This window comes from Synchiropus splendidus, chromosome 9 (genome assembly GCF_027744825.2).
Source record: "Synchiropus splendidus isolate RoL2022-P1 chromosome 9, RoL_Sspl_1.0, whole genome shotgun sequence".
NCBI classification, from domain to species: Eukaryota; Metazoa; Chordata; class Actinopteri; order Syngnathiformes; family Callionymidae; genus Synchiropus; species Synchiropus splendidus.
Window position 1 is genome coordinate 8,562,573 of NC_071342.1, and position 12,877 is coordinate 8,575,449.

A 12,877-nucleotide genomic window follows, 5' to 3' on the forward strand; every position below is an offset into this window, starting at 1 on the left:
ATGGAAAGTGTCCACAAGATGAAACTTGCAATGAAGGAATTACTGCCCAAATGTATGAAGGGACATTCTTCTGCTTTCAAACCAGATAGAGAACCTATTTTCAATGAGTCAGTATTCAGATATGTTTTTTGTAAAGTCACCAGCAATAACAAAACGTTGAATCATATCATAAGTAAAGACTTAAAGGATGATTCCTAATCAGAAATAAGTTGTCATACGAGTAAAACAAGAGGAAATATTAAATAGAGTTTTACATTTTAGTGATCATCAGTTGAGGGTGAACCAATGGTTTTGTTTATCGTAATAAGTCCAGGATCAAGATAGAATTTGTCGGGGTGAAAAAAAGAGAGCTAATACCACAGGCAATTAAATGCTGCTGTTGATGATTCATATCAACATTTAGAAACTGATTTGCAATTTGTTCTGGTAATTTTGTTTTGTTGTCTTTGCAGCACTAATGTGGTGCAACCCGGCCACCTGCTGAGAATCATCTAGCTGGCGGTCCTAATCCTCAGGCCTGAGTCAGAATCAGTTTCTCATTGATGAGCTTCCTTTGAAACTCGCAGAGTTTCAGGATAATAAAATCCCAAAGTGGCATGACCTCACTTTTAGACATCTTAACAATGAATCAATCCAACATCTATGAATCCATCTAACACAATCATATCTATTTTTTATTGAATAACATTCATTTTATGTGCGGTAATGTGTCTTCAGAAAGTTAATAATAAATAACTAATGTTATCTTTACTGGCTCCTTCTTCATAACACGGCACCAAGGATGATTAACTGACCCATAGCCGCAGATAAAAAATGTGTTTTGCTCTTCTGTTTTTAACTTCTGGGAAAAAAAATGAAGGTTTACTCCAAACACAGTGAAACAGATAAGAGGATAAATTGATTTCATTCATTCCTCCACCAAGTTGGTCAGTGGAAGGAGAACAACGAACACGAAGCCTCGTACCTTGTGACCTGATTGACCAGACGTGTCTGAAGCAGCAAGTCTCTGTACGGCAGCAGGTGGTCACAGATGAGGTTCTGGTTTGATCGCACAGCAACATCGTGGCAAACACACAGAGAGCAGAGCACCTCCAGAACCTAGAAAAAAAAACCCATCATCACCAAGTGACACTTGAGTAATGTCGCCATTGAATAGTCGTTATTTTGGGATTTAAGATAAGGCAAATGGCCATTAGAAAGTAGTGTCAAAATAAGACTTTGCACTCTGAAAAAAAAGAAAAGTGCCAAGTCAAGTCTAACAAATGTTTTGGAGGTGTCATCAGTGAGACGTGTGGACAAAATGAAAGGGCTAAATAAATGACATTCACCTTGAAATACAAACACTATCAATAGAAAAAACTGTCAAAATTTGCATTTATTGGCCTCCATTTCAACCATTGGTGGTAAATTTTAGCATAAACCATATGTGAGATTAGTTTCAAAGTAGAGTCCACGTTACATCACACAAGGAACTTTTCTCCTTTAAGCACATAAAAACACATTCATTTCTTAAACCTTTCATCCAGTTTTTGATGTTTAATTTTGAGCCACCACATACATTAAAAGCCAATATTGGCCACACAGTTTATTCTTTTGATGGAGACATGATTCCTAGCAGGTGTTATTTTTATCAGCTTACCTTGTGATTAAATCCATGCTGATCGAGGAACAAGACGATGGCATGGATGTGTTCTTCTTTGATGACATTGAGAGCTTCCGGACTTTCCACAAGGACACAGTGCAGAACCTCCAAAACCCCTGCCAACAAACATTTGACCATAGCACTTGCTCAACTGTACTAAAAGTGATGATCAGCATCAAACTTCCAACCAGAGGAGGCTGCCAGCTGGTCTAGACGACTGATCAGCCAGTCAAGGGAACCCGAGAAATGCGCACAGTTGACACGATTCCCCCGAATCAAGGAGGCTGGAAACACATAAGAGGAGGAAGAGCACACAATCAATGCGTCCAAAGACACAAAGCAGCCATTTTAACAGAAACCAGTATGGTGTATTGCGCAACCTTACCAATAAAAATGGTGTTCATAACTCAATAGCGAACATAACATTTTGAACTCATAAAATCAAAAGTTCTGCATCTCAATTTTAATAACATCCTATGGTCCGCTATTAATATGCCATTAGCTTAGTAACAAACAAGACTTAGCTCAGCAACTGGTGACCTTTCGTGGTCGAAGGTCGGCGACACTAAAACCATTAGCAAATGTGTTTAAAATAAGCCTTCAACTCCTCTGGAAATGTAAATGAGTGAGCCTAGTTGCGTGTGTACGGCAGTGTGTTTGGTTGTGTCTGCCTTAACTGTGGGTGGAGGACAGGGGTGAATGAAAGTCAAACAGCTGCATCCACACAGCCTTAACAAGGGTGCTCCATCTACACAGAATTTACACAGCAGTGGAGTCCATACTTGAAAAGATATAAATACAAATGCTCACCTAGCAGCTCATAAAAAAGGTGCAAGATCTTCCCCCAGTCTTGGGAGTCGCTCTGCGATGCAGCGAGATGTGAAGCGCTGCTGTTCGGAACTAGATGCTCGATACAGTCGAGCACCAAATCTATTACACCCTAGAGAAAACACCAGGGAAACTTGGATTAAACAAAGCTGACTTTAATAGGGCGTTCATTTGCAGCGTCTCCCGTACCTCCTCCTTAAACATATCTTGTCGATTTTTCAAAGTCGTCGTGTTTTTCTGTATTGCTTGCGGGCCCATCTTCTCAGATGGAGGCTGAAAATGGTCGATTAAATCCTGCAGGCCACATCTCACTGTCTCTGCTGACAAGAGCTGAAGAGGGAGGTTTTCTTGCTGACCAGACCCAGCAAGTTGCCTAAAGCCAAGACACGTTATCAAAACCAATACATCACAAAGTTAATGACTTCAGTGGTAGAACATCAGTGTTGATGGTGATCCATGTTTAACTACCGGGAGGTTTTAAACGAAAAATCTACTTCTTGGACGTCTGTGAAAGTAAATCTAGGTCAGACTTGTGATAGATCAAGCAGACAAGACTCTTTGATATGGAGCAAAAAATCTGTAACTTTTGGAAGAGATTCCTTGTAAGGATCAAGAGGGACATTCTTCGCCTGAAGTCAGCTTTATAAATACAGACGCAAGTGCTTTTTATTATTCAGAAACTAGCATCACCTTAATCATTAATGAAAGGACTGCAGATGTCAGAAGCAATAGAATTTTGATTTATTTCCCTGGTCTCAAGGGTAAAAGTGGAATAGTGCACCTGATGAATTGACGGAAAAGACAAGTGGCACTCCGGATTAGCCTTGCGGTGTGGGATTCTTCACACTGTGATCGAGAGAGTGTCAGCCCATCGTCCATGTGACCCTCACAGTGCAAAATTGCCTGAAAAGAAAACATTTTTTAGCATCAGAGAAAAAAAAAGCAAGGTTAGTGTATACCTGGTTTCCAGAGATGATCATAGATAATCCAATTCCAGGGGGAAATATATCGAATAATACGGCTTATTATCACTACACTGTTGCAATATTATTATGCACAAGTACGACACATCACTTTTATTATGTCATATTGCATATATATTAGATTAGACTGAATGCAGATCGGAATAGAATAGAATGTATATAGGACAAGAATATGAATTGGTTGTCAAATGACTGCACTCATTTTATATTCCAGCAACAATACTCCAACAATTGTAAATTACCTTTCGCTGGGCGCCTCCCATATGAGTGGATGTGGAATTAATGGTCTGGTATGTGACCCACAACCCGGAATCTACATGCTGGACATAACAAACTGAGTCTCCGTATTTGATCTCCGCTGAGCCCATGCCATCAGCGTTTACTTTTAGCCCAGTGACAACTTTGTCCTGCGGAAAACCAAATTTACATGTTGAACACGTAATATATAATGAACACAGATATCTTCAAATTGGCACCTTTGCAGGTTGGAAGCAGAAGGAGGTGGTGATGATGTCAGCCTTATCTTGATCTACTAGAAGGAGACCTTTTTCCTGGCTGAGGCCGAGATACCTGCCGGTTGTGACATGGCGTAGTCTGAAGGGATGTCCCCAGCCGGTGTGCCTGTTACTCCACCTGCGAGGTTTCATATATTATTGTGCGTAATGTCTAATGGGAGAAGCAACACAACTGTCAGGCCCTCTCTTTCCCTCGAATTTGTTGTTGTCATTCATACGCACAAGCATTGGAATTGCATTTGCGAAAACATGTCATTATCGTTAATGTATGTATGAGAGAGCACGAAAAGTCGCGGCTGAGTCACATTCTGTGTATGACTCACAACTAGCGTTCAGCCTGCAAATAGGCAGGCAGCCTGAATGTGAGTGTAAACGTGTGTGAGTGTGAGGTCGCGGCTTGTCTGCTGTCAACCAATAAACCTGCCAGTTGATAAGTCAGGATTCACTGGGTGGTTTTATTTGCAGTATTTCTCTGCTCAGGATATTTTCAGCTGCCAGTCAATCTAGTTTCACGGCTACTTATTCCACCATCTTTTCTTCCAACTTAGCTTTAAGTGCTGCCAATGATGTGGTCACATCAATTTACGTGACACTAAAACAGACCATTAGGAGCTGCGGTACAGCCCATGTTATTGTTCGAAGCACATATGTCTACCGACTCCTGTGAGATCTACAGCGGACATGACAGTAATCTTATTAGTCTTATAATCTCCAACATAGCTGAGGTGCTGAAACCAACAAGGAGGATGGAGAAAGCTCCAAAGTCACATTCAGAACAGTGATTTCTCATGATTGTATTATTTAGCGTCCAACTTATTTCTTCATGTACTTACACAACTCGCAGGATTTCCAATCTCCACAGAGAGCGGGCATGACCAGCCACTGATCCACTTTCATAATGCATTATCCTGCATTAAGGAGGAGGGCATGATGGAACAGGACGGTATGTGTAACTGATATAAGACGGAATTCGGCTGACCTCTGCTGATCTTCTCCGTGCTCCGAGGAGGGAAGAGTAAGACATGCGTCACTGTGGCTATGGAGTAGCCGCAATGTGTCGCCGCCCTTCAGGTAGCCTGTCAATCAGGTTTCCGAATTATACAAAAACAACGATACATTTATTGAATTTATGTTTTATATTTGAAGAGAAAAGCGACCTTGTGCAACACAACTTCCAGAGCAGATCGGAGCAACACTCCAGAGAGACTGCTGAAAAGCTGCATTCACCACTAGCTTGCTACTTTGGCTTCTGTTGTCTGTGATGGCACCCAAAGACAAATGCTGAGAAATAACAGCGATACAGAATGAGATGAGCGAAACGTCCTTAAATTTCCTCATCTCTAAAAATGACTGTCTCGACTCCACTCACCAGATATCTCTCTGAGGACACACTGACCAGAATGAGGTCATCTCCGACGCGAACTTTCTCGCCCTCTGACCTCTGTCTGGACGCTGGATGCACAGTCCACCAGCATGTCTCCCCTAAGACACACAGAAACATAAGTGTTCGATGAACTTTGTCGAGGTTAAGCTTTATTTTAAGCATCAAACAGCTTAAAGTTTGACACATATTTAGAATTGGACAATTGAAATCCCTTAAAACCAAGGAGTGATGATTGAATGCAGTTGTTTGTCAGTGTAGGCAAAATATAGATGACATTCTGTAGAAAAATAAAGGGAAAATCGGAAATAGTGTTTAGTTTCAGTCAAACGGAAACTTGTTGAATATCTATGTTAATGTATTTAGAATTGGTTTCACATAGGGTCCTGTGACACACTTTGCATCTCAATAACCTCAAGCTTAATTTAACCAATTCGCTTCTGCTGCATCTGTATTATGAAAGACAAAGCAACCTGCCCACTAGATGCCACGTACTTGACCGGAGAGTCAAATTTTTTGTTTTTAGTTAGTTTAACACTGTGCTGTGAATGCTTTTGAATTGACTCGGGATCAATAAAGCATCAATTTTCAATCTTTTTTTTTGAGTGAGTAAAAATACCTGCTTTATCCTCCTGTAGACCAACATCAAATGCAAGTTTATCAGCTGAAGATGATGAGGTGGACAAACAGCACAGATACTAGGCCAAAGAAAGAAACACCAAGTTCTTATCGAGGTACAAAGGCAAAACTTAGATTACCTTTTCCCCCACAAAGTGACTCACCATGCCACTGTACGAGTGTTGGAACAGCACAGCTTGGCCATAGAGAAGAGTGCGACGGCTCCCTCCGAGTTCCACCTGCGGTATAGAGAGTTTGTCAAGTTCCTAGTCGAGTTTAGACAAGACTCTCTCAATAAGGACTGAAATTTCTTCAGCGGTCAAGAATGCAAGCGAAGCATCTGGACCTGACCGCCATTCTTCTTCAAAATATTTTTACAGTCAAAGCTACAATCAGTGGTGCAGCTTTAGCGAGACTGTCTAAGTAGTTCAATTGAATTGTCACCCATCTGTGCGTTCGGTCAAAAATCATCATAATCACTGCTTTGTTCGAGGACTAAAGCTGGAGGAGACTAGTTACAACACAACGTAGTGTAGCTGTGTGTGGTCATAATGTGAAGGACAAAGTGGCCATCACCTCTGCAGCCAAGTCTTCGCGGTGGGCCAGCATCTCCTGCAGGGCTCGGACAGAGAGACACTGCGCCAAGACAAAGCCACAGACAGACAAATCTGGAGGAACATTCTGTGAAAACAGAGAGAAAACAGACCACAGATGAGAAGAAGTGACACCTCACATATGTTACGTCTGGATGTTTTGCAAGTGGATGAGTCCCTTTGAAGTTTTTTTTTCCCTCTTCATTTTGAAAGTGAACTTTTTTTTATGGATCTGAGAGCGAGTAGATTTCTGAAGGATATGAATCTGGGGAGGACTTCTTTATGAATAAAAAATGAATGCAAATTTAAAGAGGACAACAGGAAATAAATTACAGCTCCACGCTGATACCTGAAAAGGAGAGGGTCACGAAAGCTGAAGCTGGAATTTTCCATCCGCGGATTTCTCTATTAGCTTGGGAAGGGGGGAGGAATATGCTACTGAAAACCATTTTCTTGTCATTTTAATAACAGCAGATAGACAGCTGTGCTTGAAACAGCAGTCAGATCAAGAGCGCAACAACTGCTTGTGTTTAGATTTAGCAATGCAACAGCAAAATCTAGCACGTGACGTGAGATTTTCTATCTCAGTAACTGTCTCTGTGATAGACTTTACGAGACTTGTTGAGAAAAAGGCCATGAATAGATTAAAAATCTCCTTTAAAAACACAGCAAACACATGATCAAGCGTAAACTATTACCACTTTTTTGTCTGTTCTTAATCTAATTTAAGGTTTTATCAACAGAGTTTAATCTGAGAAATAATTCAGCTTTTTTTTTTTTTATTAAACCTGAGTAAAAATTTGAATCTCGACTCAACTTGTGATTAAGCACCAGCTAACTCCCTTCAGCGTAATTATTAAATATTAAAAGTTATGATCTTTTGACAACCCTAGTCGAGAATCAACAAACATTTTTCTTTCAAATTATTTTCCCTCTTTTCCCTCTGCTGTTAAGGTTATGTTTCCACCTGACTTGATTTGTCTGTGTTCAAAATAACTTGAAGGTTATGGACGGATATAGATGTAATTTTCAGGAAATGTATGAAATGGGACAAGGAACAGATGATTTAATTTTGAAGTCTGAATTCTTTCACATTGGGGTATACTGTAGGACCATTTTCAGAATTTGTGTTTTTTGATGGATACATTGGAAGCGTGTGTTGAGGGTGGACTGAAGATGGAGGTTTGTGTTCTCTTTAACACTCAATTATTATTATACAGTACATTCAGAAGCATAAACTGCATAGTCAATGATTGTGTACAACATTTCAACCAGTATGGTGATGTGGCTCCCTACCTTGCAGTTTGAGGTGGATTCCAAGCTGCACACTCTGCTGCCAAAACCCTCAGCAGCGAGACAAAGTTTCACATGTTCCTCCTGGGATGTAAAGGTGCTCTGCAAAACCACCTCATCTCCCTGTGAGAAAAACAAGGCACAGCTGCAAGACACCTAGAAGTCCATGTCATTTGCATTCATACTCAAGAGCTTGTTTGCAGCCTGGTGGCAGTCCAATAACAGAATAGAAGCTTTACTTGTGAATTATAATGAGCATACAATTGAAAAGTGAGTGGCGCTAAAGCAAGGAATGATGTGCTTCTAAATATTCAGTGTGCTGGTGCAGTACTTCGACAGAGTGTTATTTTATCTTCATTTAAATTCCAAGAGGACGACAATGGAATCGGAGCTCCGATCTATTGAAGGAACTTTTGAGATGAACAAGTCACGACTTGTCTCCGAGTCAGGCGAGTAACACCTCTGCACCCTGGCAGCGTACCACCATATTGGGAAGATAGTGCGTGGGCCGACCCCCAATTCAACCCTCTTTGCACTCTCCCTATCGTTGGTATTCTGCTATCACCAGAACACGCTGTCCACATGACCGAGATACTGATGGTGCGAGGGCTGACTTTGTTAGGCACTGCCTGGCGAAGAAGGAGATGACAAGATGCTGCAAATACAATGACACAAGGCATCTTGAAGTTGTCTTCGATAAATCACTGTGTAGCTATTTGTATTTCATACTTTTTGAATGTGTTCTTGTTTGCTAAAATAGTGTTGATCAAATAAGGAGCATATTTTCTCAACAAAACGTCCATTAACTTTGATTTCCATTTGCCTGCTTTATCTGAAACCACAATGAGATGCATTCGACACAATAACACAGGTCTTTCTTGTTCCTTTCAGTTCATGTTTTAACCATATTTCAAGCAATGATCATGGGATATTTCCAACACGCCCACAACACTGCCAGCTCCGCATGAGTGTCCAGGAGTAAATTAGCTGCCCTGCTGACAGGTAATCGCTGTTCGTATCTACGGAGCAAATGACATCCAGGAGGAAGTGCTGAATAGAAAGTTCAGTTGCTGTACCATTATGGGGCTGAAGTACCTAAATAAAGCCAGGGCAACCTTGTTACACCTTTGTTTCAGAAGAATACATGCAGTACAGAAGGACTACCATTGGGCAGGAAAAAAAAAGCAATACTAATGTCAGGATACAGTGAAACAAACAGAAGATTGTATAGAATATCACAAGCAAAACTGTGGCAGTTTCTGAATTGATCAGTGTCCATGGTGATTTCTTGAGTCTGTGTTTCAGGTCATTGATACAAACTTCTTAAGCAGTAAATTAAATGCACAGAAACCTCAAAAACCCACTGCCAAATTAAGGTCTCACAGATTAGACAGTATTTTTCATATGAACAGGTCAAGGCAACGAACCTGCCATCAGGCATTAGAATCAGGAATAATAATAATTATTATTACTGTTGTTGTTGTATCGTATCATTTTACACTTTGGAACATATGTTATGTACCATTAATGATACCATAAAAGATTATAGTCCGTAAGTATCAATCCTGCAATTTATCATAGGAAGAATGTGATTTAACAATTGCATTTTTGGTGCAAATTACAAAGGTTCAAGAGAGTTTCTTTCTTGTTTTGTTTTCTCAAAACTGAACTTTCACTGAAGTAGGATGTGACCAATACCATCTCTTCCTTGACACTTGTAAGAAAGTTGAGTCCTTTTTCTAGCCATTACTTCACAGAGCAGTAAAAGTTTCTTTGGGTACCCAACATGGATCAAAACATTTCTGTTCTCTTAAGCAAATTAACTTCGTTCCTATCTTCTTGGGTTCAGGCCTCAGCTCTGTCAGTCCACAGAGACACTTGCTTTTTGACATTTCCTTATCAAGGCCACAGATAACAGGCGGTGAGAACAACCTGCAGCTCAGAAACACCGATAACATCTTCAAATGCCATTTCAGAGCTGGGCGACAGGAGATCAGAAAGTAGGAAAGGAAGAACTAAAGACAATAAATCATGTGAAGGTTGGTGAATTATAGCCTTAAGAAACACGTTTTAAGAGAAAAAAAAGGATGCAAATGCTAGTACATAAAAATACAGCACATTAGCTTAAAATACTTCTTATTACAATTTAAATATTTAAATATGAATAACTTTTTATGGTAAGAACGTTGTTTTTGACCTCCTGATTTGCCAAAATGAAACTCAGTGGGTACTTTTCAATTTAAAATGATCGCACATTTTTTTTAAAACTGAACATGAATGAACGCTAGCTTTGCTTCCATGTCGCTAATTCATCCAAACCTTTCCCAACTCCGACAGTAACTCACTTACCGTTCGCAGAAACTGGTGCTCGTCCTCCCCGTCGCCAGTTTCAGACATTATTAGGACCTTCTAGGCGACAAAAGTCATCTTGAAAAGTTCTTCTCGCACTGCTCTGCGGTGAGGATGGAGAGCTCGCGGAGGCACCGAGCTGTACTGCGGTCGGGAAGAAGGCGGAGTAATGAAGTCAGTCGCACATACTTTAAAAAAATCAAACTTTCGTTGGTCATCTGATGACTGGAAAAAAAACACTTCTTTTCTTGAAATCAAATCGCTACATTCATATATTACTTTACAAAAATTGATTTTATTGCTGAAATTACTTACTTATTTATTTATTTACTTATTAATTATTAAGTTATTTACAATAACATCATTTAATAATGAAAAGGTTATATGATCATCAGAATGCTATTTTTGTTTTTTAGCCGCAACTAAATCTCATTAAATGTATTATTAATTTCATCTTTCCGTTGTGATATTGTCCCGGTAGAGCATTGGTTCATTTTATCGATGAACCAGTATATATATATATATATATATATATATATATATATATATATATATATATATATATATATATATATATATATATAAACATGATATAAACATGACTGTATAGGAGTTCAGGTTAGAAGGTCAGCTTTAGGTTGAGAAAAGGGCAGTAAATGCTTCTGCAGTTTCTGCAGGAAATCTCATTTAATGCTTTTCCATGCACTTTAAATTACCAATTTAAGCTAACTCCATGCCCTTGTCTAAATGTACTACTACTACAACTCACACACACACACACTGCAAGCATTTGACAAGGCCATTTTTTTTAACGTATTTATATATACTGTGTGCTTCACAAATTAACAACAGAAATACCAGTATTTAACACTGATCTCTGAGCCGCACGCACGCACTCCACTCCAACTATGTCTCAACTTATTCCAGTTCCAGGCATTTGTCCTTGTGTCTCCTCCTCGGAGTATTTGACATGGTGATCATTTGAGCCATGACTGTCCCTACTTTGTTTTCAGCATTCTCGGCAAGCTCACCAGCATCCTTCTGAAGGCTGGCACACACCTCCTTCAGCACAGCCTTTTTCTGTCTTCGTGCTTCCAGCTCGTCCGCCAGGGCCTCTCTTTTACCTCCACGTGTTTCAACCTCTCGCTCCCTCCTCTCTTCATCGAGGCACATCCCGTATTTTGTCTTGGGTGCAGGAGGCAGTAGTTGTTTTGTGAGGGGAACTTTGAGATCACCGACACAAGCCCTGGCATGGTCACACACTCGTCTCTGGGCTTTGACAGTTTTTTCAGTTATGTGGCAGATCTCCACTTCCCTATTGACACAGAGACCTCTCTCCACCGTAGATTGTCCATGTCCTGGTTGAGAAACTCCTTTCGCTCTGCTGAGAAAGAAATCTGTCGACATATATATATATATATATATATATATATATATATATATATATATATATATATATATATATATATATATATATAGTGGATACAGAGTGGAAACAGAGATGAAGAGCTAAGTTTTGTGAAATCCTCTCTTGCATTGCTCTCAACAGTTTCTCAACATTCCATGTGGAGAAGCTAGTCTTCAGTGAGTTTGGGTAGAGAGTGTAGCCCACAGCTCCCAGTAGAAATGAGCTGCCTTCCTCCATGTGGTTCAGTATGTTCTTGCTGGAATACATTAAAGTTCACATTGGGTCCATCCATGCTGATGGTTAGGAGATTCTTCAGATCTACTCGCTGCACACAATCCTATGTTTGACAGCATGCAGACTTGTAGAAAGATGTCGGCAAGTAACATAGTTAGCTAAATTAAGATTGAAAGTAGGTAAGATAGAAACAGCTATTCAAAGAATCATCTCCAAGATATTGAATTCACTGAGGTATGACTTTGCATGGTGTGTGTGTGGCTTATCTATCCTTGTGGGGACCAAAGCCTGACTTGCAATAACACCAGGTATTATGGGTGGTCAATGTTTGGACCGTTCCAGGTCATCTTTTTTTTGTTGCTGTTGTTGTTTTTAATAGTTTAAATACTACATTGTGTTGCATTTAATGTGGATGAAACTTATTCAGTAAATAATTCATTGATTTTAGAAGTAGGACTTACTCCTACTTCCCTTGAAATGGTACAGATGCTGTGTTTTTGAGTGTCCAAGATAACAGGAGTGGACACAACCTCCTTTATAACCTCAACATGGACATCTAGATGTTTATTCTTCGTTGAGTGTTTCAGACTTTCATCAAACATCAACACAAAAGGACCTGGTTTTGGTGGTTTTGTGCCTTCCACAGGTAAAAGATTTGGCAAGTCTCAGACAGCATGTGCGACTTGACCGCGTTGACACCCATTGTGCAGAGTTTGAAGTTTTCATTTGCACATGCTGCAAAACGCCTCTCCGGGTTTGTCGCCGACAGGCTTTAACTAGCTTCTGAAAAGTTCATCTTCCATCCACTTATGTTGAAATTTGCATTTACCCATTTTTCCTCCGTTCTTTCGCCACAGCGTTCACTTACAGCACGTTGCTTTTCATGACATTTCATCACGACGTTTCATGCTTTTTAATGACCCACGGAAACCCTGCATGTAGATGCCAGGAAGCAGAAGAGGTCGAAAACAACTAGTGGCTTTATGGATGTGATAAAAGAAGACATGAAGAGGAGAAGTGTTAATAGGGAGGA

The 12,877-nt window shown here is 40.0% G+C and overlaps 1 protein-coding gene across 1 annotated transcript in view; it reads right to left on the reverse strand.

Moving 5' to 3' along the window:
* ryr2b (ryanodine receptor 2b (cardiac)) overlaps positions 1-10,325 on the reverse strand; it is a 50,217-nt gene extending 39,892 nt beyond the window's left edge. The window contains exons 1-17 of the mRNA XM_053874297.1: positions 10,203-10,325; positions 7,857-7,976; positions 6,544-6,648; positions 6,132-6,206; positions 5,969-6,047; positions 5,338-5,450; positions 5,126-5,249; positions 4,948-5,044; positions 4,802-4,876; positions 3,930-4,086; positions 3,696-3,860; positions 3,252-3,373; positions 2,660-2,843; positions 2,453-2,582; positions 1,831-1,926; positions 1,640-1,758; positions 965-1,098 (exon numbers count right to left, since the gene is read on the reverse strand). Of these exons, the coding sequence (XP_053730272.1) occupies positions 965-1,098; positions 1,640-1,758; positions 1,831-1,926; positions 2,453-2,582; positions 2,660-2,843; positions 3,252-3,373; positions 3,696-3,860; positions 3,930-4,086; positions 4,802-4,876; positions 4,948-5,044; positions 5,126-5,249; positions 5,338-5,450; positions 5,969-6,047; positions 6,132-6,206; positions 6,544-6,648; positions 7,857-7,976; positions 10,203-10,250 (1,943 nt within the window). The 5' untranslated portion in view covers positions 10,251-10,325. The remainder of the gene's footprint in view (positions 1-964; positions 1,099-1,639; positions 1,759-1,830; positions 1,927-2,452; positions 2,583-2,659; positions 2,844-3,251; positions 3,374-3,695; positions 3,861-3,929; positions 4,087-4,801; positions 4,877-4,947; positions 5,045-5,125; positions 5,250-5,337; positions 5,451-5,968; positions 6,048-6,131; positions 6,207-6,543; positions 6,649-7,856; positions 7,977-10,202) is intronic.
* Positions 10,326-12,877: the final 2,552 nt, after the last annotated feature.